The 21,411-nt window shown below is 40.0% G+C and overlaps 1 protein-coding gene across 3 annotated transcripts in view; it reads right to left on the bottom strand.

Annotated features, from left to right (window-relative positions):
* The window catches only part of SEL1L2 (SEL1L2 adaptor subunit of ERAD E3 ligase), a 57,642-nt gene that overhangs the window by 23,270 nt on the left and 12,961 nt on the right, over positions 1 to 21,411 (bottom strand). For 2 of the 3 annotated variants that reach the window (XM_040248283.1, XM_040248284.1), the window contains exons 3-9: positions 16,929 to 16,982; positions 16,442 to 16,501; positions 16,271 to 16,352; positions 14,919 to 15,073; positions 14,207 to 14,263; positions 2,266 to 2,334; positions 802 to 879 (exon numbers count right to left, since the gene is read on the bottom strand). In XM_040248283.1, the coding sequence (XP_040104217.1) occupies positions 802 to 879; positions 2,266 to 2,334; positions 14,207 to 14,263; positions 14,919 to 15,073; positions 16,271 to 16,352; positions 16,442 to 16,501; positions 16,929 to 16,982 (555 nt within the window). The remainder of the gene's footprint in view (positions 1 to 801; positions 880 to 2,265; positions 2,335 to 14,206; positions 14,264 to 14,918; positions 15,074 to 16,270; positions 16,353 to 16,441; positions 16,502 to 16,928; positions 16,983 to 21,411) is intronic. The other variant, XM_040248282.1, reaches the window with a different exon arrangement.

The raw sequence follows: 21,411 nt of genomic DNA, 5'->3' as shown, positions 1-21,411 counted from the left end.
GTGGCAGGAGCCGTACTCTGAGACTCCTCTGTTTCCTCCCAGATCCAATCCATTCTGCCTTGGATATGCTTTGAAATTCACTCTACCTAATGGGCCCCAGACTTAGAAAGATAATAGCTGACACACAGCACGTACTATGCACCAAGCATTGCTTCAAGTATTTTTAATATGAGGCACATAACTATTGACTCATTAAATCCTGAAAACAGCAGTATGAGGCAAGTATTCTTATATTCTCATTTTATAGACAGGGAAATTGGGATGTGGAGAGGTTAAGTAACCTGTCTATGGTCCCACAGCTAGTCAACTGAAGGATTGGCCTTCAGACCAGGGGTTCTGTCTCCAGAGCTGTGCTCTCAATCATCTCGTCCTGGCTCTTGGACAGCCTTCTGCCTGAGCCAGAGCCTTTGAGTAAGGTCAGAGGAGAGAAAACTGGGCATTTTTTGGTTATCTTTGTATTCAACTTACCGCAGTTACTGACAGAGTTTTCCCTTCCTCTGCCCTCACCTTTTTTGTTTCCTGAGCTAGATGGCCTCACGAACCACATGGTGGAGGGGACGCTGAGCTTCCGTCTGGCCTGCAGCTAGGATGCCATCTTCCATTTAGCAAGAAGGCGAGGTGGGTCTCTGCCTACCCCAACCTCCTATTTTATTGTCAGTGACGCTGTTCTTTACCAGGACCCTACACTCCTCCCAGGCCCATTAATCGGGCACAGGGCTTTAGAGTTAACGCTTCAGCCCCAGTCTGCATGTTAATACAGGCAAATGTTTCATGTGTCTACAGGATGGGCGGGGTACATACCTTACTAGCTGCCATAGAAAAGTATTTGAAAGCAGTAGCATTATTTTGTGGTGCTGCAGCATTCCCTTCTAAATACATCTACAAAAAAGCACACACACACAAATAAAAAGATGTAAACACTAAAGATTTCAAGGGCAATGAAAATGTTTTAGAACGACATCAAGGTGATGATGGCACAACACATTGAAAGTAGTAAATGCCGCTGAAGCACACATTTTAAAATGGGCAATTTTATGTTATTTGAATTTCTCCTCGTTTTTAATAAAAGCAAAAATTAAGGATACAATCTAGTACACACCACTCTAGAGTACCCTCACCTAAGGGTGAGAAAAGAATCCTGCTGGTATTTTTTTCATGTTTCCTTGCATCTAAATTTACTGTATATAGTACTTCTGGAAACCGGGCACTTGTCCCCATGGTTACTGATACAGACTGGCTGTGGGAGCCAAGGGCAGTGTGCAGGGGAGTGAGTAGTCTTGTAAGGAGAGAAGGTGCCTCTCCAGAGGAAACTTCCACAAAGGCTCCTCCTGTCAGTCAGGGAGGAGCTGGTTCTTTGGTCAGTCTGGAGCTGGTTCTCATTCCAGGGACAGTGGGAGGAGGCACCACGTTGGGTGGAGGTCTGTCCCAGGGTTTAATGTACAACTAGATCAGCTCTCCTGTTACACACCAGGGGTTCATGGGGAGGGCTCCGAGTTACTCTCACCCAGGAGCCCTGGGCCTCTGGTACTTCCAAAGACTGCTTTGGGGGAAGGGATAGTTAGGGAGTTTGGGACTGACGTGTAACCACTGCTGTATTTTAAACGGATAACCGACAAGGACAGAATGTATAGCACTTGGAACGCTACTCAATGTTATGTGGCAGCCTGGATGGGAGGGAGGTTTGGAGGAGAATGGATACATCTATATATATGGCTGAGTCTCTTTGCTGACATCTATATATATGGCTGAGTCTCTTTGCTGTCCACCTGAAACTATCACAACATTATTAACAGCTATGCTCCAATATGGGCTTCCCTGGTGGCTCAGAGGTTAAAGTGTCTGCCTCCAATGCGGGGAACCCGGGTTCGATCCCTGGGTCGGGAAGATCCCCTGGAGAAGGAAATGGCAACCCACTCCAGTATTCTTGCCTGGAGAATCCCATGGACAGAGGAGCTTGGTAGGCTATAGTCCACGGGGTCACAAAGAGTTGGACATGACTGAGTGACTTCACTTCACTTCATGCTCCAATATAAAATTGAAAGTTAAAAAAAGACTGCTTTTGGTACCCCGGATAAAGACCACTATTGTATGGGACTTCTTCCCAAACTGTCACCTCAAGAATACCACTGTCAGTTTGTAGCTGAAGGCCCTGCTTAGCTGCTTTCATGAAAAAGGCGGGCAGACCTATTACCCTACACTGGTTCAGTTAGCTGGTACTACTAGGTTTTAAGAAATGAAAACTATCGATCAAGATGAAGCTTGTACCTTTCCTATAAATGCCATAGCGTTTGCGCTCCCAGCTTTTGCTGCCTTTAAGAAGTAGTACAATGCTTTCTGGAGAGAAAAGGAACAGTATTATTGACAGTCATAAACATATCCTGTAAAATAGCTTTTGCATTGAATTTTATTTCATTTGACGCGCATCAAAAAACATCTGTGAAATGCCTACTTCGTTCAAGTGCTATTTCAATCATGAACCTGAAGAGTGGGAGATAAATATATATATATATATTCCATACATACAGTTTTAGAATGTGAGGGCTTGTTTTCCACATTTGGAAAGGCATCATGGGCATGTTGCTTTGTGGAGGAGAGATAAATCCCAGCTGTAGAACTAAATACTCCATTATTTTTAAAAAACTACACTTGTATGTTGACAGTACATACTTACTGTGTAAGACAGTTTGTGTCACTGGCAGAATTGGATATACAGCATCCTAATGTTTATGGTGCAGAGGGAATGAGACCAGACACACCTGCTTGCCTTCTTGGTCCAGGTCTCTCTGCAGAGGTGAACCTCAGACCAATTCTTTCCAAAGAAAGTCAAAGGGGGCCGGCAAAACCTTCTGACTCTTTCTGGGTCATAACATTAAACAAAATGCTCAGTCTAAACGCATGGGAGGTCACCTGTCTCTTGCTATCTCATTCCTCAGGCCTCTTCCTGACTTTCCCTAAGTTCTCGTCAGAGACTTCATGGAGAATTAAAGAAATAAGTCCCAGGAATGAGAAATGAAGACATGCTCCAAAGTGTCTTAGTAGGACACAACTTTCCTCTCTTTAAAAAGCCTTGACTGATCTGCAGTTGATGGGCAAGGATCTGCCCCTTCCCAAAGAGAAGAGAACGCTTGAGGAAGAAAGGTAGGTAGTTCTTTTATTTGTAAGTTTTCTCTAGAAATATTGGCAACCTGTTTGAGAACTATACACATTATGTCACAAGTCAGTCTGCCACGGACATAAAGTAAATACAAAAGCCACCACCCTGGACCTCATCACGTCATGGATCCATTCATCCACCCATCCTTCTCTTCTTCACGTATCCTTTCAAGATCTTGACTGATACCTGCCATACATATGGTAATATGTTAGGTATCACAGGTGATTCATAGATGAAGAAAAACCATGGTTCCTACTTTGCTTCTTAGCAATACTGCTGTGAAAAAGTAGATATAAGTAGCAATGACAATAAGTGAAAGGTAGAACAAAAGGGACACTAAAAAGAATTAGAGGGGTTTAGAACAACAGAAATTGTACCTAGTCCTTTTAAGTATTTTATAAGCTTTTTCTTCCTTAATCTTCAAAACTGCACTGTAAGGAAGGTATTACTAATATCTGAGCTATTTAGTGACAGTTGGAGTCAAGAAGTCGATACTGGCATCCTGCCAGCAGCCTAAATCCAATTCCCGTGCATTCGGCACTCTGCCTTCATGGTTTAAAGAATGAGGGCTCAAATGATAAAGGTCACACAAAAGATGGAGAGGATTCACCACACACAGGGCATCAGAGGCTGAGGGAACAACATGAGCAAAGAATGGAGATGGGAATGTCCAAAGTATGTCCAGGAAATAGTAGTTCCTTCTGTATGGCTGAAGTAGAGCACTCAAAAGCTAGGATGTGCTAAACTGTGATGGGGCAATATTATTAACAGGCTAAGGCCTTTTATTTTATTTGGTTTAGAAATAGAAACCAGTGGAGATTCATGAGCATGAGGGAGTGTTGAAACAAATGCTGCTGAAAATGTCTGGAATAATGTAGGTGTCAGTTGGATAGGAGAAAATTATAGCAATGTATGATTTACTATACTAATTACATATTGGTAAATAAATCAAATGTATGATAAAATGTATGATTTAATAATCACATTTATCAAAGAACATCAATATAAAAAATATTTCTTATGAATATCCCTGCTGAACCAAGACCCAAATATATCCATCGAGAACCATGATGTGTGCAAGTCACAGTATCTCTGGCCTTGTTCCCTCATTCATGGTCTCCTCCTCCGTGCTCTTGGGCACTCTGTCTTTCCCTATCATAGCATGCATCCATTGATTTAACTGTCCGCTTAATTTTCTGTTTCCCCCAATGTTGAATCCTCTGTACTTAGCACAGTATCTACTGTATCTTAGGCAGTCAGAAAATGTTTCTGGGATGAATGAATGAGTGAGTGAATGAAAGAACAAATTTGTTAATCTCTAAAACAAAGGGACTGAATTTTAATCTTTATGGTCCCTTCCAGCTCTAAAATTATGATTTTATAAACTCATTTTCAAAGTGCAGTTTTAGAGTTTGGGCTCAAATATTTGGCATTAGAGAGTTACGCTCTGGGAAACTAGATTTAAACTGTTAAAAGAGAATAGCCTATTCCCCAGAAGCGAATAAGAATCCTGGAGTTTTTCCCCGTCCTTCAATATGAGTCCATAAAGACCAAAACTGGAGGATCTAATTTCTCCTTCCACTTTCCTTGGTTACTTGGCATCTCGGTTCTCTTTAATTTCTCTTTACATTAACTTGCCTTTAATGTTGGGCTTCCCAGGTAGCTCAGTGGTAAAGAATCTGCCTGCCAATGCAGGAGATGCGTGTTTGATCCCTGGGTGGAGAAGATTTCCTGGAGAAGGAAATGGCAACCCACTCCAGTATTCTTGCCTGGAAAATGTCATGGACAGAGGAGCCTGGCAGGCTACAGTCCATAGCGCTGCAAAGAGTCAGACAAGACTGAGTTCACATGCCTTAAAGCCACTGTTTCAACTGCATAAACATTTACTAAACACTCTGTGAAAGTATCATGCAAGCTGCTTCAATGGCCATGCACGGGCCAACCTGCATTCTTGCTCTCAGAGTCAAGTATTCATCCATCCATTCATCTCTCCATCTGCTGTATTTTGTATATTTCTGTTCCCCCCAAATCCATATGTTGAAAACCTACCACCTAACATGATGGTATTAGGAAGTGAAGTTTCTGAGAGGTGATTGGCAGAGTCCTCATGAATGGGATTAGTGCCCTTGAAAAAGGCCCCAGAGAGCTAGCTTGACCCTTCTGTAAGGTAGGGATACAAGGAAAAGCCTACAGATTGTAAGAGGGCCCTCACCCAAACATGGTGGCACCCTGATCTCAGACTTCCAGCCTCCAAAACTGTGAGAAAATAAAGTTCTGTTGTGTATAAGCCACCAAGTACAAAGTATTTTTGTAACAATGGTTCAAACAAAAACACAATCCATCCATCCGTCCTTCCTTCAAATATTTACTGAGCACCTACCATCATATTTTACTGATTATAAGATGTATACCCCCATCTCTCATTTTAATCAGGACATTTTTTACTATCAATGGCACCATATAATTTATATTGGCAGTGTTTTCTCTTGCTCACTAAAACATAATGTATCTTATAACTGATGGTGTCTTAGGATGAAATATAGTGTGTCTTAGGCATTATGCTAAGTGAAGTATTATTATTTGAATGCACATCTCTCTTTTGTTTTAAAACTGAACATGATTTTTCATTGGTTCTAAGAAAATCCCTAGTTTAATCAGTTAGCAATGTTTCCTCTAGAATGAAATGCCAAGAAAATGTATTGTTCTAAAAACATTTGGGAATACTTCTTTTATCTCAGGCTCTGTAAATCACTCTTAGAAGGGATAACATTAGCTCTTTTCTTTTTCATGATGGCAGAGTGGACAAAGCAGTTTCCTTTACATATTTGATATTATTCCTCTACTGGTTATAACTTAATTAACTTAATTATGCCTTATCCACTTTAATAACATGCACCAAAACACCCAGCTTTTCCTAATCCAATTCATCCTGGGCCTGTATATATTTAGAAAAGCAAATAACATTAAAATGTATGTATACAAATTCAAGACAGTGTAATCAAGACTTGCATATACAATACTTTGCAATAATTAAGAATCTTGTGGGGAGAAGGTGAAAATGTTTCCTATAGTGACAACTCATAAGAGAAATTAATTCAGTCAAACAATGAGAAGGGTGAAAACATCAAGCTAGTAATTTCTAAGTATTTTGATTTTTAATTTGCTGGACAGTGCCTGGACAGGACTGGAAAAGGTCAGTTTTCATTCCAATGCCAGAGAAAAGCAGTGCCAAAGAATGTTCAAACTACTGCACAATTGCATTCATCTCACATGCTAGCAAAGTAATGCTCAAAATTCTTCAAGGTAGGCTTCAACAGTACATAAACCGAGATCTTCCAGGTGTTCAACCTGGATTTAGAAAAGGCAGAGGAAACAGAAATCAATTGCCAACATCAGTTGGATCATAGAAAAAGTAAAAGAATTCCAGAAAAACATCTACTTCTGCTTCATTGACTATGCTAAAGCCTTTGACTGTGTAGATCACAACAAACTGTGGAAAATTGTTAAAGAGATGGGAATCAGACCATCTCACTTGCCTCCTGAGAAACTTGTATGCAGGTCAAGAAGAAACAGTTAGAACCAGACACGGAACAACACACTGGTTCCACATTGGAAAAAGGAGTAAGTCTCAAGACTGTATATTGTCACCCTGCTTATTTAATTTATATGCAGAGTACATCATGTGAAATGCTGGGCTGGATGAAGCATAAGCTGGAATCAAGACTGCCAGGAGAAATATCAATAACCTCAGATATGCAGATGACACCACCCTTATGGCAGAAAGCGAAGAGGAACTAAAGAGCCTCTTGATGAAGTTGAAAGAGGAGAGTGAAAAAGCTGGCTTAAAACCCAACATTCAAAAAATTAAGATCATGGCATCTGGTCCTATCACTTCATGGCAAACAGATGGGGAAACAATGGAAACAGTGACAGACTTTATTTCTGGGAGCTCCAAAATCATTGCAGATGCTGACTGCAGCCATGAAATTAAAAGATGTTTGCTCCTTGGAAGGAAAGCTATGACCAACCTAGACAGCATATTAAAAAGCAGAGACATTACTTTTCCAACAAAGGTCCATCTAGTCAAAGCTATGGTTTTTCCAGTGGTCATGTATGGATGTGAGAGTTGGACAATAAAGAAGGATAAGTGCCATAGAATTGACGCTTTTGAACTGTGGTGTTGGAGAAGACTCTTGAGAGTCCCTTGGACTGCAAGGAGATCCAACCAGTCCATCCTAAAGGAGATCAGTCCTGGGTGTTCATTGGAGGGACTGATGTTGAAGCTGAAACTCCAATATTTTGGCCACCTGATGCGAAGAGGTGACTCACTGGAAAAGACCCTGATGCTGGCAAATATTGAGGGAAGGAGGAGAAGGGGACGACAGAGGATGAGATGGTTGAATGGCGTCACCGACTCAATGGACATGGGTTTGGGTGGACTCCGGGAGTGGGTGATGGACAGGGAGGCCTGGCATGCTGCAGTTCATGGGGTCACAAAGAGTTGGACATGACTGAGCAACTGAACTGAACTGAACTGATGCTGAAGCTGAAACTCCAATACTTTGGCCACCTGATGCAAAGAGCTGACTGATTAGAAAAGATCCGGATGCTGGGAAAGATTGGAGGCAGGGGGAGAAGGGGACGACAGAGGATGAGATGGTTGGATGGCATCACCAACTTGATAGACATGAGTTTGAGCAAGCTCTAGGAGATGGAGAAGGACAGGGAAGCCTGGTGTGCTGCAGTCCCTGGGGTTGCAAAGAGTCAGGCATGACTGAGTGACTGAACAACAACAACCAGGCATCACTTATATTTATAAAGAACTTCGCAATAATTTTCTTTGGTGGACTAAAATATTAGCATACTCACTCAAGTGGCTGAATATAACATCTAATTCTTAGGATGCTGTCATTTATTTATTCAGTAGACAGTAAGTACCTAGTATGTCAGTTCAGTTCTGTCACTCAGTCATGTCCAATTCTTTGCCACCCCATGAATTGCATCACGCCAGTCCTCCCTGTCCATCACCAGCTCCCAGAGTTCACTCAGACTCACGTTCATCGAGTCAGTGATGCCATCCAGCCATCTCATCCTCTGTCGTCCCCTTCTCCTCCTGCCCCCAATCCCTCCCAGCATCAAAGTCTTTTCCAATGAGTCAACTCTTTGCATGAGGTGTCCAAAGTACTGGAGCTTCAGCTGTAGCATCATTCCTTCCAAAGAAATCCCAAGGGCTGATCTCCTTTAGAATGGACTGGTTGGATCTCCTTGCAGTCCAGGGGAATCTCAAGAGTCTTCTCCAACACCACACTTCAAAAGCATCAATTCTTCGGTGCTCAGCCTTCTTCACAGTCCAACTCTCACATCCATACATGACTACTGGAAAAACCATAGCCTTGACTAGACGGACCTTAGTCGGCAAAGTAATGTCTCTGCTTTTGAATATGCTATCTAGGTTGGTCATAACTTTTCTTCCAAGGAGTAAGCGTCTTTTAATTTCATGGCTGCAGTCACCATCTGCAGTGAGTTTGGAGCCCCCCAAAATAAAGTCTGACACTGTTTCTACTGTTTCCCCATCTATTTCCCATGAAGTGATGGGACCAGATGCCATGATCTTCGTTTTCTGAATGTTCAGTCTTAAGCCAACTTTTTCACTCTCCTCTTTCATTTTCATCAAGAGGCTTTTTAGTTCCTCTTCACTTTCTGCCATAAGGGTGGCGTCATCTGCATATCTGAGGTTATTGATATTTCTCTCAGCAATCTTGATTCCAGCTTGTGTTTCTTCCAGTCCAGTGTTTCTCATATGTACTCTGCATATAAGTTAAATAAGCATGGTGACAATATACAGCTTTGACACACTCCTTTTCCTATTTGGAACCAGTCTATTGTTCCATGTTCAGTTCTAACTGTTGCTTCCTGACCTGCATACAGGTTTCTCAAGAGGCAGGTCAGGTGGTCTGGTATTCCCATCTCTTTCAGAATTTTCCACAGTTTATTGTGATCCATACAGTCAAAGACTTTGGCATAGTCAATAAGGCAGAAGTAGATGTTTTTCTGGAACTCTCTTGCTTTTTCCACAATCCAGTGGATGTTGGCAATTTGATCTCTGGTTCCTCTGCCTTTTCTAAATCCAGCTTGGACATCAGGGAGTTCACGGTTCACGTATTGCTGAAGTCTGGCTTGGAGAATTTTGAGCATTACTTTACTAGCATTTGAGATGAGTGCAATTGTGCAGTAGTTTGAGCATTCTTTGGCATTGCCTTTCTTTGGGATTGGAATGAAAACTGACCTTTTCCAGTCCTGTGGCCACTGCTAAGTTTTCCAAATTTGCTGGCACATTGAGTGCAGCACCTTCACAGCATCATCTTTCAGGATTTGAAACAGCTCAACTGGAATTCCATCACCTCTACTAGCTTTGTTCGTAGTGATGCTTTCTAAGGCCCACTTGACTTCACATTCCAAGATGTCTGGCTCTAGATGAGTAATCACACCATCATGATCCAGGTCGTGAAGATCTTTTTTGTACAGTTCTTCTGTGTATTCTTGCCACCTCTTCTTAATATCTTCTGCTTCTGTTAGGTCCATACCATTTCTGTCCTTTATCGAGCCCATCTTTGCATGAAATGTTCCCTTGGTATCTTTAATTTTCTTGAAGAGATCTCTAGTCTTTCCCATTCTGTTGTTTGCCTCTATTTCTTTGCATTGATTGCTGAGGAAGGCTTTCTTATCTCTTCTTTCTAGTCTTTGGAACTCTGCATTCAGATGCTTATATCTTTCCTTTTCTCCTTTGCTTTTCGCTTCTCTTCCTTTCACAGCTATTTGTAAGACCTCCCCAGACAGCCATTTTTGCTTTTTTTGCATTTCTTTTCCATGGGGATGGTCTTGATCCCTGTCTCCTGTACAATGTCATGAACCTCATTCCATAGTTCATCAGGCACTCTATCAGATCTAGGCCCTTAAATCTATTTCTCATTTCCACTGTATAATCATAAGGGATTTGATTGAGGTCATACCTGAATGGTCTAGTGGTTTTCCCTACTTTCTTCAATTTGAGTCTGAATTTGGTAATAAGGAGTTCATGATCTGAGCCACAGTCAGTTCCTGGTCTTGATTTTGTTGACTGTATAGAGCTTCTCCATTTTGGGTGCAAAGAATATAATCAATCTGATTTGGGTGTTGACCCTCTGGTGATGTCCATGTGTAGAGTCTTCTCTTGTGTTGTTGGAAGAGGGTGTTTGCTATGACCAGTGCATTTTCTTGGCAAAACTCTACTAATCTTTGCCCTGCTTCATTGTGCATTCCAAGGCCAAATTTGCCTGTTACTCCAGGTGTTTCTTGACTTCCTACTTTTGTATTCCAGTCCCCTATAATGAAAAGGACATCTCTTTTGGGTGTTAGTTCTAAAAGATCTTGTAGGTCTTCATAGAACCGTTCAACTTAAGCTTCTTCAGCGTTACTGGTTGGGGCATAGACTTGGATTACCGTGATATTGAACGGTTTTCCTTGGAGACGAACAGAGATCATTCTGTCATTTTTGAGATTGCATCCAAGTACTGCATTTCGGACTCTTTTGCTGACCATGATGGCTACTCCATTTCTTCTGAGGGATTCCTGCCTGCAGTAGTAGATATAATGGTCATCTGAGTTAAATTCACCCATTCCAGTCCATTTTAGTTCACTGATTCCTAGAATGTTGACGTTCACTCTTGTCATCTCTTGTTTGACCACTTCCAATTTGCCTTGATTCATAACCTGACATTCCAGGTTCCTATGCAAATTGCTCTTTACAGCATCGGACCTTGCTTTTAATCTAAGTACAGGATACACATTAGTGAAGCAGATGGATAAGAATTTACATTGCACTGCAGGAAGACAGTTAACAAGCCAAGATCAGTAAAATACAAGGAATGAGAGGGGCTAGAGAAAAATAAACACAGCATGATAAGATAAGTGATTTTTAAAAAAGGTAGAATTGATCAAGAAAATCCTCTCTGAGGAAGTAAGATTTTAAGGATAAGAAGCTAGCCATGGGGAGATCTTCCCACTCCTCTCTGCATATTTCACACTATTCCAAATTGATTTTGGTGCAGGGCTTCCCTGGTTGCTCAGATGTTAAAGCATCTGTCTGCAATGCAGGAGACCTGGGTTTGATCCCTAGGTTGGGAAGATCCCCTGGAGAAGGAAATGGCAACCCACTCCAGTATTCTTGCCTGGTGAATCCCATCGATGGAAGAGCCTGGTGGGCTACAGTCCACAGGGTTGCAGAGTCGGACATGAGTGAGCGACTTCACTTCACTTTACTTCAAGCTGTGGCAAGTTGCAAAAATAGGCATAATACTCTGCAGGTCTGCCTATTAAGAGAAGTTCTTTTTCCTATTCTTTCAATGCTGGCTGGCCTTGTGACTTACTTTGGCCAAAAGAATATGGCAGAATTGATTCTGTTGTTTCTGACCTTAGGCTCAAGAGACTTTCACTACTGCATTTGTAAAACATTTGACTGCCATGTAAAAAGTGTGGGCCTGCTGGCTGGAGGATGAGAGCATGTGGAGAGACCAAGTCATCCCAGCTGCCATGGACCAGGCCATCATAAATCAGCCAGCCCTGGTCAAAACTCTAGCAAACTCTAGGTGTGTGAACAAGCCCAGCCAAGATCAGAATTACTCAGGGGAACCCAGCCATAACTACTGACCTGCCAAAATCGTGAATTAAATAAACAGTGGTTGTATTAGGGTACCTACATTTGGGGGTGGTTTATGATGGCAGCCTAAGCTAACTGAATAGCCAGTGAATCTTGAGGTCTGATGCCTTGATGGGAATCCTTCATCCAAGTTCAGATTTCTTTAGGCTAAGGAAAGCAGGAAGGGCTAGTGCTTGCCCTACTGCTGGGATGGTTCTGGAATTAAACCAGTCTTTTTGAGATGTCTGGATGGGAAGAATGGGGCCCAACCTACCAACAGAAAATTAGAAGCAACCTGAGTGATTACATCATTCCTTTTTCTTGCCTTATGAATAGGAAAACTAGATATCAATGACTGGTGTTTTTATAAACTTGTTTTTTGTTTTTGCTCAGGTCAAGAGTAAGTAAGTAAGTTTTAACTTGAGTTTAAGTAAGTTTTAATGAAAGGAGCCCAGGCTTTGAATACAGAAATACTAAGTTGGACTTTTATTTCTTAACACTGTTACTACCAAGCTGTGAGATTTGAAACAATTTACATCATCTATCATCTATCATCTACAGCCTCAGGTTCTCATCTGTAAAACAGAGCTAATGAATGTGAATGAGCCCATAGCAGAGCTTGTCTGGGCCATTCAGCTGAGGCCTGACTGCCTAGCCATTGCTGCTACAGCACCAGATTCTTCTATTGCCAGCCTTGGGACTGCACCTCATTCTCACCTGGAGGCAGCTATAGCTCCCATCTGGTGTTCATGTGGCTGGAGCTGACTGGAAGTGCTTAGTTTTGTGGGGTTTTATATACTCTATAGATGTTAGTGGGCATTCTGTATAGGTGTGGTTTTGGTGCCTTCATAATCAAATTTTGTCTTTATGGAAAATGGGAACTTCTTCCCAGTTTTGCATCTTGTAGTTAGCAAAAGAAACTCATCACAGGCTGAAATCTGATATTGGCATAATATTGTGAATCCAGAAGTTCTCATCCAAGAAGCTAAAACCTTAGTTGAAGACCTTCAGTTGAGCTGTCCTGAGATGGATGCATATGTTTATTTCAATTGCTACTTATTTTATCACATTTTATAAAATTAACTTTGACATTTACATAATGCGTATAAAATGAAAAGTGAAGTCACTCAGTCGTGTCTGACTGGTAGTGACCCCATGGACTGCAGGCTACCAGGCTCCTCCATCCATGGGAGTTTCCAGGCAAGAGTACTGAAGTGGGTTGCCATTTCCTTCTCCAGGGGATCTTCCCAACTCAGGGATGAAACCCGGTCGATGCTCAGTCGTGTCTGACTTTTTGTGACCCCATGGACTATAGCCTGCCAGGTTCCTCTGTCCAGGGGATTCTCCAGGTCAGAATACTGGAGTGGGTAGTCTTTCCCTTCTCCGGGGATCTTCCCAACCCAGGGATCGGACCCAGGTCTTCCGCATTGTGGGTGGATTCTTTACCAGCTGAGCCACCAGCCCATGTAGGAAGCCCATTGAAAGTGTATAGTACCTCATACAAAACACAAACTATAGTGCCAAAGACACATTCATGAAATAACAATGTAAAGTGAAACAGAGAGTAATAACAGTTCAGATTTTTATGTAACTGCTGTAGAAGTAGTTATTTCTATTGCTTAGCCACTGGGATTGAAGTAGAGCAAATACACCTTTGAGACAGTGAGCACATGGCTCCTATAAAATGACAAGGGCTACAAAGTCATCTTTTAAGAAGAATATCAGCTACTTCCCCAGATCTGTGGGGATCTAGGGCCTTAAAACTACAATCAGGGTTGAGAGAAGATCTCGTCCATGGGCTTTGGCATCTTACTGAGGAGGATCCTGTATAGGTTAAGTTTATTTGCTTTTTTCTCCACCATATATTTGAATTATTAATTAATCGTCTAACTTCACTGGGATAAAATAAGGTTAAGCGATTGAAAGGAGCTTTACACATTTATAAAGAAGCTTAATAATATACCCAATTATGTTGGAAGCAGCCTGTCCTCTGATTTAGCTAAATGGGGTTGAGGCTGGTCCTCAGGCTCCCTGGCAGGAAATTCCCAGGTGGACTTGCCACAGCTGGCCTTAGTGAGAGCGTGTCCTCCTCACCCAGCCCCATGGCAATTGTGAGTCTCGGTGGGAAGAGGGCGGGTTCAGTGGGACCCCAGAAACTCCACCCCCCCAGCTACTCTTTCACAGGTCTCTACCCCTCTGTACTTAGAGGAGGTAGGAAAAGTGCTTTCTCTAATGAACTCTGTTCTCCTTCAAAAGCTGGGAAGCAGGTCTGACAAAGGAAGCAGCGGTGGGCTTTCCCGGGCAGCTCTTCCACCCACCCTCAGCTTCCCTTAGCCCTGTCCTCCCACCCACATGACTCAAGCTTGAGAGGGACTTACATAGTAATCTTGATCCAGACCTTTCCTCCCAATTAGATGCAACTGTCCAAGAGATACCTAGAAAAGAGGAGTTTTGGAAAATAATTTTAGCAGTAGTATTCATTTTAACAAAGAAAAAGGGAAAAAAATTACCTGATGATTTTACTATAGTACATTGATCCAGTTTGCTGCAGTTAGCGTGTCTTAAAAAAAGAGGCAGGAAACCATTCCTGACTCTATGTTTTATTGGGTAAATGGTTGACATTGGGTATGCAGCTTCCTCAGGGGCAGGAAGCTGGCCTGATGATGTACAGCAATGCCCAGGCACACTAGTGACCTTAACTTTTGGTTCTCAAAGGTCACATATACGATGTCTCATTTCTATTCTCATTTCCAAAGACAGGCTGCTTCTGGCTCCTGATGAGTTCATTCATATTAAAACCAACATTTATGGTAACTCTTTTCTATAATTACAATCTAGTTTGTTTTTTTTTTTAATAAGTTTTTTAGGAGTAAGTGCCCCAAAAATGCCACTACTATGGCAACTGGCTCCTTCATAAGCTATAAGAAACTACAAGTTAGGGAACAAAAAAGGAGCAGAATAAAGAGGGGGTTCTCTTTCCTTTCCTATTCTGGATGGGGCATTGTTGTTAACCCTTCTAGGACTCAGAGAGAACCAAGGCCTTTGTGATTAAAATGTTCTAAAAAATTTAAGTTCATCTGTATACATTACTTGTATCTGAACATCTCCTCTTTCTGCCAAAAATTTATAGTATTGGTATATGTCCCAGTCCAAAATCTCACTGTTAGAACTCAGATTTTCAGGTCTTTCAGTTAGTCTCACTTTTTCCACTGGAATACCTTCACTTTTTTCCAATTTATCAGCAACTGTGAACAGAAACAAGCCAGCGCAATATATAACAGTCATCTTAGAGCAAGCACTATTAGGCTGATACTCTTTAAACTATGCCGAGATTGGACCTACTAACAGAAAAGAAATACCCTTAGGAGACAGAAATTTGCTAATTTTGTTTATTTGGTTCTGAGAAAAGTATAAGACACTACCTATTCTTTGTAACCAATGTAATCATTGTATCAGTATATGTCAGACCCTACTGAAGACCTTAGCCAGGCAGACTCAGGAAAGAAGATAGATGTCAGAAGAAGGCAACCAACCTTTATATCACTGACTTTTTCTGGGCATCCTGAAACTACAATATAAGAGTAAGAACTGCTTCTTATTTACTTCCTATGGATAGTCTGAAAATAAACTGTAAATATGCTTGAGTAAACCTAAAAAACAGCAGTTTGAAATATATATATATTAAATAATTTCAGTTTCATTAAGCACATAAAAACATCTTGCTATATAAAGCATCTTAAATTCAAAAGCAGTTTTTTCCTCAGATCCTAATCATGACAAAAATGTAAATTTAGATGTTATTGTGATTATAGAAACTAACTAAATGGACTTTAGCTTACTCACTTCTTAGACTTTTATTTAATACTCTATTATGTAGTCTGGTTTAGTGATGCTGCGTGTGGAAATATTACATGCAACTTTAAAAATTCTAGAAATAATTAACCTCATGCTCAATTTTTTTTTTTTGTAGACAAAGGATAGGGTAATAGAGTAATGGTTACTTGAATTGTTCTCAAATGCAGTGATAGAGATTGTCAATGTATGTATCTTGCACATACATTGTACAATGTATGTACATCCATAGCTTCAGGAATTTTTTAACAAGGCATCCTATATTTGAAATGTTTGAATTATAAAAAATACTTAATATTTATTGATGTTATATTTAAATTCTCAGTTTAAGGAAAGAAGATCACCGGATGAAGTAAACCAGAATTATTTGGAGACATGAGCTAATAAAAATAAAAGATGAGTACAATCATTTAGAACTTTTGAAAAGTAACTTAAGAAATCAGAAACTTCACATTGTATGGAAAGAGCTGTATTATAACTGATGTTAAAGCACAGTCTTTAAATACCTTATAAATATTTCAACTAGTATTGATTTATTTTTTTAATTTCTTGGCAAGTCTATCTTAAAATAAACTATGTGGATTACTCACTATAATCTGCCACTTTCTTGTAATGACTTAGGGCAACTTCACAATTCTGTAGAACATTGATTCCTGACAAATATCTGTACCCCTAAAACACAGGCATATACATTCTTAATATTCTGACAATGCTATATTTATAACACACCTATTTGGGCTCAAGAATATTTAATTACAAACCAAAATCATCTGCGACATCATGCTTCCTCCAGCACTTCCAAAGGTATAATATATCAGTGCCTAAAGTTAAAAAAAAAATTATTTGACATCTAAATTTGAAACTCAAACCCAATCACTGCTTTTTTATTCCTAGCCCAGCGATGAACCTCGAACTACTCCCACATAAATCCTAAATTTCATTCTCTTCCTCTTTAAAGATGGCTGCCATTCACTGAGGGCTTATTGAGTTCTGAAGTTTGTGAAAAGGGGATTGTACATGATATTTCATTAAAACATCACAAAATCCCTATGGAGTAGATATTATCTGAAACTTTATAATATGTAACATTAGGAAACTATGACATTCAGGCCCTAACCTTCTCTAACTATTGGGCTGTGTTCTTACCCACCACTCTAGAGTGAGCTCTTCACTCAAAGAGTAGACTCTCTATTCAGTGTCCCTTTAAAAAAATCGTATTTTGTTCCAAAAAAAATAGAATGACTTTACCTTAGCTTGATTGTATTCCATTCCTATTCCATAAGAAGACAAAAATCCTAAGGCCTAAAGCCCAAAAGATAAAGAAATATTCAATAAATCCATTTATTTTACAGTTATTACCAACATTAGTAAGGGCTGTTTTAAATGTCTGCTCTATAATTACTTGTATTGTTAACTTATTTCTTATAGCAAGTTGCATTATTATACTTTTGCTAAGGCAGCACAAATTTAGAAAAGGTCACAATAATGGAAGCTTTGTATAATATATATGGAAATAAGCTAATACTGAACTTTAGAATAATTATAGTGATAAAATAATATAACCAATGCTCTGTATGTGTTTGCCTTTTTAGAAATGTAAAGACATTTTTCTCCGATATGTTAAAATTTGAATTTGAATATTTTTCTTCATATTTTAAAAATAAAATGTGATGGATATAAAAAGTTTGAACAGGAAAAAATTATATTGAATAAAAGGTTAAAGTCTGAACACGGATCAAGATAGTGGAATACGAAGTCCCAGGACTTGTTCCTCCAATGGAGCCAAAATATATAGTGCAAAAAGCCTTTATGAGAACTCAAGAGACCAGTTAAGAAATCACTGTTACCCAATCAAACTCACAGCAAAGAATAGCCTATTGAAATAGGTCAGAAAAGCCATTTTATTTAATCTGCAATCACTCCTCCCCAAGCCAGCATAGCTTGGTGTGATCAGGAAAAAAAGAGAAAAATGGGATAGGAATTCTGACTTTTCAAGGAGTAGCTGATCAAAGATCTGACTTTCATCTCATTTGATTTACAGCACTGGCAGAACTGGAATGTTAGATGCTAGGGACCTCTAAGCAATAAAGAGAGCTTAGAGACTTGTTGCAACTCTAGACAACCTACACTACCATAAAATGCAGTACTTAAGGGACATCAGCAAACCGAACATTATATTACATATAACAACATTGTATTACATACTGTGGGAGTCACAGAGGAGTGAGAGAAAACGGGGCAGAGAGATTATTTTAAGAAAATTTGGCTGAAAACTTCCCAAACCTGAGACAGGAAATAGACATCCAAATTCAAATTCAAAGAACTCCAAGTAGGATGAACTCAAAGAGCCCAATGCCAAGACATATCCTTAATCAAACTATCAAAAGTCAAAGGCACAGAACACTGGGTGCAGCAAGAGAAAAGAGACTTGCCACATACAAAGAAATTTCCATATGACTATGAGCAGATATATCAGCAGAAACATTACAGGGTAGAAGGGAGTAGGATGAAACATTCAAAATGCTGAAAGAAAAAAGCTGTCAACCAAGAACACTGTATCTGGCCAAACTAACTTTAAAAAATGAAGACAAAAATAGAAATTCCCTGATAAACAAAATCTGAGGGAATTCATCAACACTAGAGCTGCCTTACAAGAATTGCTAAAGGGTGTCCAAGTTGAAAGAATGCTAGCCATAACACAAAAGCATATAAAAATATAAAGCTCTCCGGTAATAATAAACACATAGACAAACACAGAATCATGTAATGCTGTAATGGTGGTGGATAAGTCACTTTTAATTCTGGTAGAGAATTTAAAAGGTAAAAGCATAAAAGATAGCTATTAAAAAACTATGCTAATGGATACAAAATATAAAAAGATATAATTTGTGTCACTGATAACATAAAATGGGAGGAGAGCAGAGTATATGTGATTGAAGTTACTGCTGCTGCTGCTAAGTCGCTTCAGTTGTTTCCGACTCTGTGCAACCCCATAGACGGCAACCTACCAGGCTCCTCCGTCCCTGGGATTCTCCAGGCAAGAACACTGGAGTGGGGTGCCATTTCCTTCTCCAATGCATGAAAGTAAAGTGAACGTGAAGTTGCTCAGTCGTGTCTAACTCTTCACGACCCCTTGGACTGCAGCCCACCAGGCTCCTCTGCCCATGGGATTTTCCAGGCAAGAGTGCTGGAGTGGGGTGCCATTGCCTTCTCCAACTGAAGTTAAGTCAATATCAGTTTAAAATAGATTGGTGCAGCGGTAAAGAATCTGCCTGCCAATTCAGGAGATGCAGGAGACGCAGGTTCCATCCCTGGGTCGGGAAGATCCCCTGCAAGAGGCAAGGACAACCCACTCCAGCATTCTTGCCAGGAAAATCCCATGGGCAAAGGAGCCTGGTGGGCTGCAGTCCACGGGGTCACAGACAGTCAGACACGACTGAACAACTGCATGCATGTTGTAGCTATAAGACATTTTATGTAATCCCAAGAGTAACTACACTCTGGAGCAGAGAATGGCAACCCACTCCAGTATGCTTGCCTTGTCTTGTGCCATGGACAGAGAAGCCTGGCAGGCTATGGTCCATGGGGTCACAAAGAGTTGGACACAACTGAGCAACTAACACATACACACAAAGAGTAACTACAAGGAAAATACCTATAGAAAATGCACCCCCAAAATGAGGAGGGAATGAAAGTATGCCATTACAAAAAATAAATGAAAGACAAAAGAATGCATCAAGAGAGGAAAAGGAGGACCAAATAACTACAGGACAAGCAGAAAATAATGAACAAAATGGCAGTAGTGAGTCTTTCCCTTTAAGAAGTTACTCTAAATGTATATGGATTAAACTCACTCAATTAATAGACATAAAAGGCTGAATGGATAAGAAAACAAGACCCAACTTAATGCTGTCTACAGAAGATTTATTTTAGATACAAAAACACATAGTCTGAAAGTGAAAGAATGGAAAAAGATACTCTATGTAAATTGTAACCAAAAGAGAGGGATGATCACACTTAGACAAAATAGACTTCAAGTCAAAAACTGTCACAAGAGATAAAGGATATTGTGTAATGATAAAAGGATCAATTCACCAGGAAGATATAACCACTATAAATATATATGCATCTAAGAGCAGAGCACCCAAATACATGAAGCAAACATTGACAGAGTTGAAAGAAGAAATAGACACGAATACAATAACAGTAGGAGATTTTAATCCCCCACTTTCAAAAATGGATAGAACAACCAGACAGATTAACAAAATTTTCTTTGTTCACAGATGACATAATCTTATATGTAGGAAACCAAAACTGCTAAAACTAATAAATTTCGAAAAAGTGTAGGATGCAAAATCAACACACAAAAATAGATTTTCTATACATTAACAATGAACATTCAGAAAAGGAAATTAACAGTCTAATTTACAATAGCATTAAAAACAATAAACACTCTAGAATAAACTAAACCAAGGAGGTGAAAGGCTTGTACACTGAAAACTATAAAACATTGCTTAAAAAAATCTGAAAATACATAAATAAATGGAAAATATCCTATGTTTATGTATTATAAGAAGTAATATTGCTACTTTATATCCAGAGGGATTGGATTTAGTGCAACCCCTGTTGAAATCTCAGTGCCATTTTTCAGAAATAGAAAAAACCATCCTAAAATTTATATAGAATCTCATATGTAAACTCACAAAATAGCTCATCTATCTTGAGGGAAAAAACTAAGCTGGAGGCCTCACACTTCCTGATTTCAAAATATATTACAAATTAGAGTGATTCAAAATCTGATGGTACTGGCATAAAGACAGACATATAGGCCAATGGAACAGCGTAAAGAGACCAGAAATAAATCCTCATATATATGGCCAAATGAGTTTCAACAAGGATGCCAAGGTATCGGATGCTTCTGAGAAAACTGCAATCTGTCTTTCAATTCTGAACATTAATGTCTCTGTTGCAGTTACTGTGGCTGGTGTAACAAATCACTCAGAAACTTGGTGGCATGATGACCATTTATTATGCCAAGGATTCAGTGGGTCAGGAATTCGGCCAAAGTAGAGTGGGGATGGCTTTTCTCTGATTCATGATCTGGGGGCCTTAGTTGGAAGACTCAAAGGCTGGAGTTGCCATAGTCTGGATTCTGGTTCTTTCATGCGTGTGGCAGTTGATTCTAGCTGTTGGTTGAGATCTTAGCAGAGGCTAACAGCCAGAACAACAACAAGGGACGTCTTCTATCATATGAGATCCTCCAAGTCTGGTAACTGTGTTCCAGGACTGAGCACGCTGAGAGAGCGAGAGCCAGGCAGAGCTGTATCCTTTTTACGACGCAGCCTTCAAAGTGACGTGGCGTCACTTCCAGCAAACTCTCCTGTTTGAGGTAGTTACAAGCCCACCTGAAAGCACTGAGTCTTAACCACTGGACTGCCAAGGAATTCTCAACCCTGGTATTTTCTGACAAGTTCTTTGCTATCAGATAGGATAAGATGCTTCAATATCATCTTGTACATTTTTTGCCCCCGACCTGGAATTTGACATTTTCCAAAGGAGTTGGGTTCTTTTCAGTGGGAGAGGACGTCTGTTGTTTACTTTAAGAATAATTCCTTTGTGGGGGAAGAATTAATATATAAATTTAACTTTTTATTTCTTTGTTAACAAATTAAGAGATGTATATGTATTAAAAATTAAAATTCTAATACTTCTGAGGGCTTAAAATTTAAAC

The sequence above is a fragment of the Oryx dammah genome, unplaced genomic scaffold, assembly GCF_014754425.2.
Source record: "Oryx dammah isolate SB20612 unplaced genomic scaffold, SCBI_Odam_1.1 HiC_scaffold_10, whole genome shotgun sequence".
Taxonomy (NCBI): domain Eukaryota; kingdom Metazoa; phylum Chordata; class Mammalia; order Artiodactyla; family Bovidae; genus Oryx; species Oryx dammah.
Note: the sequence above shows the minus strand (reverse complement) of the source record. Positions and strands in the feature narration are given on the sequence as shown.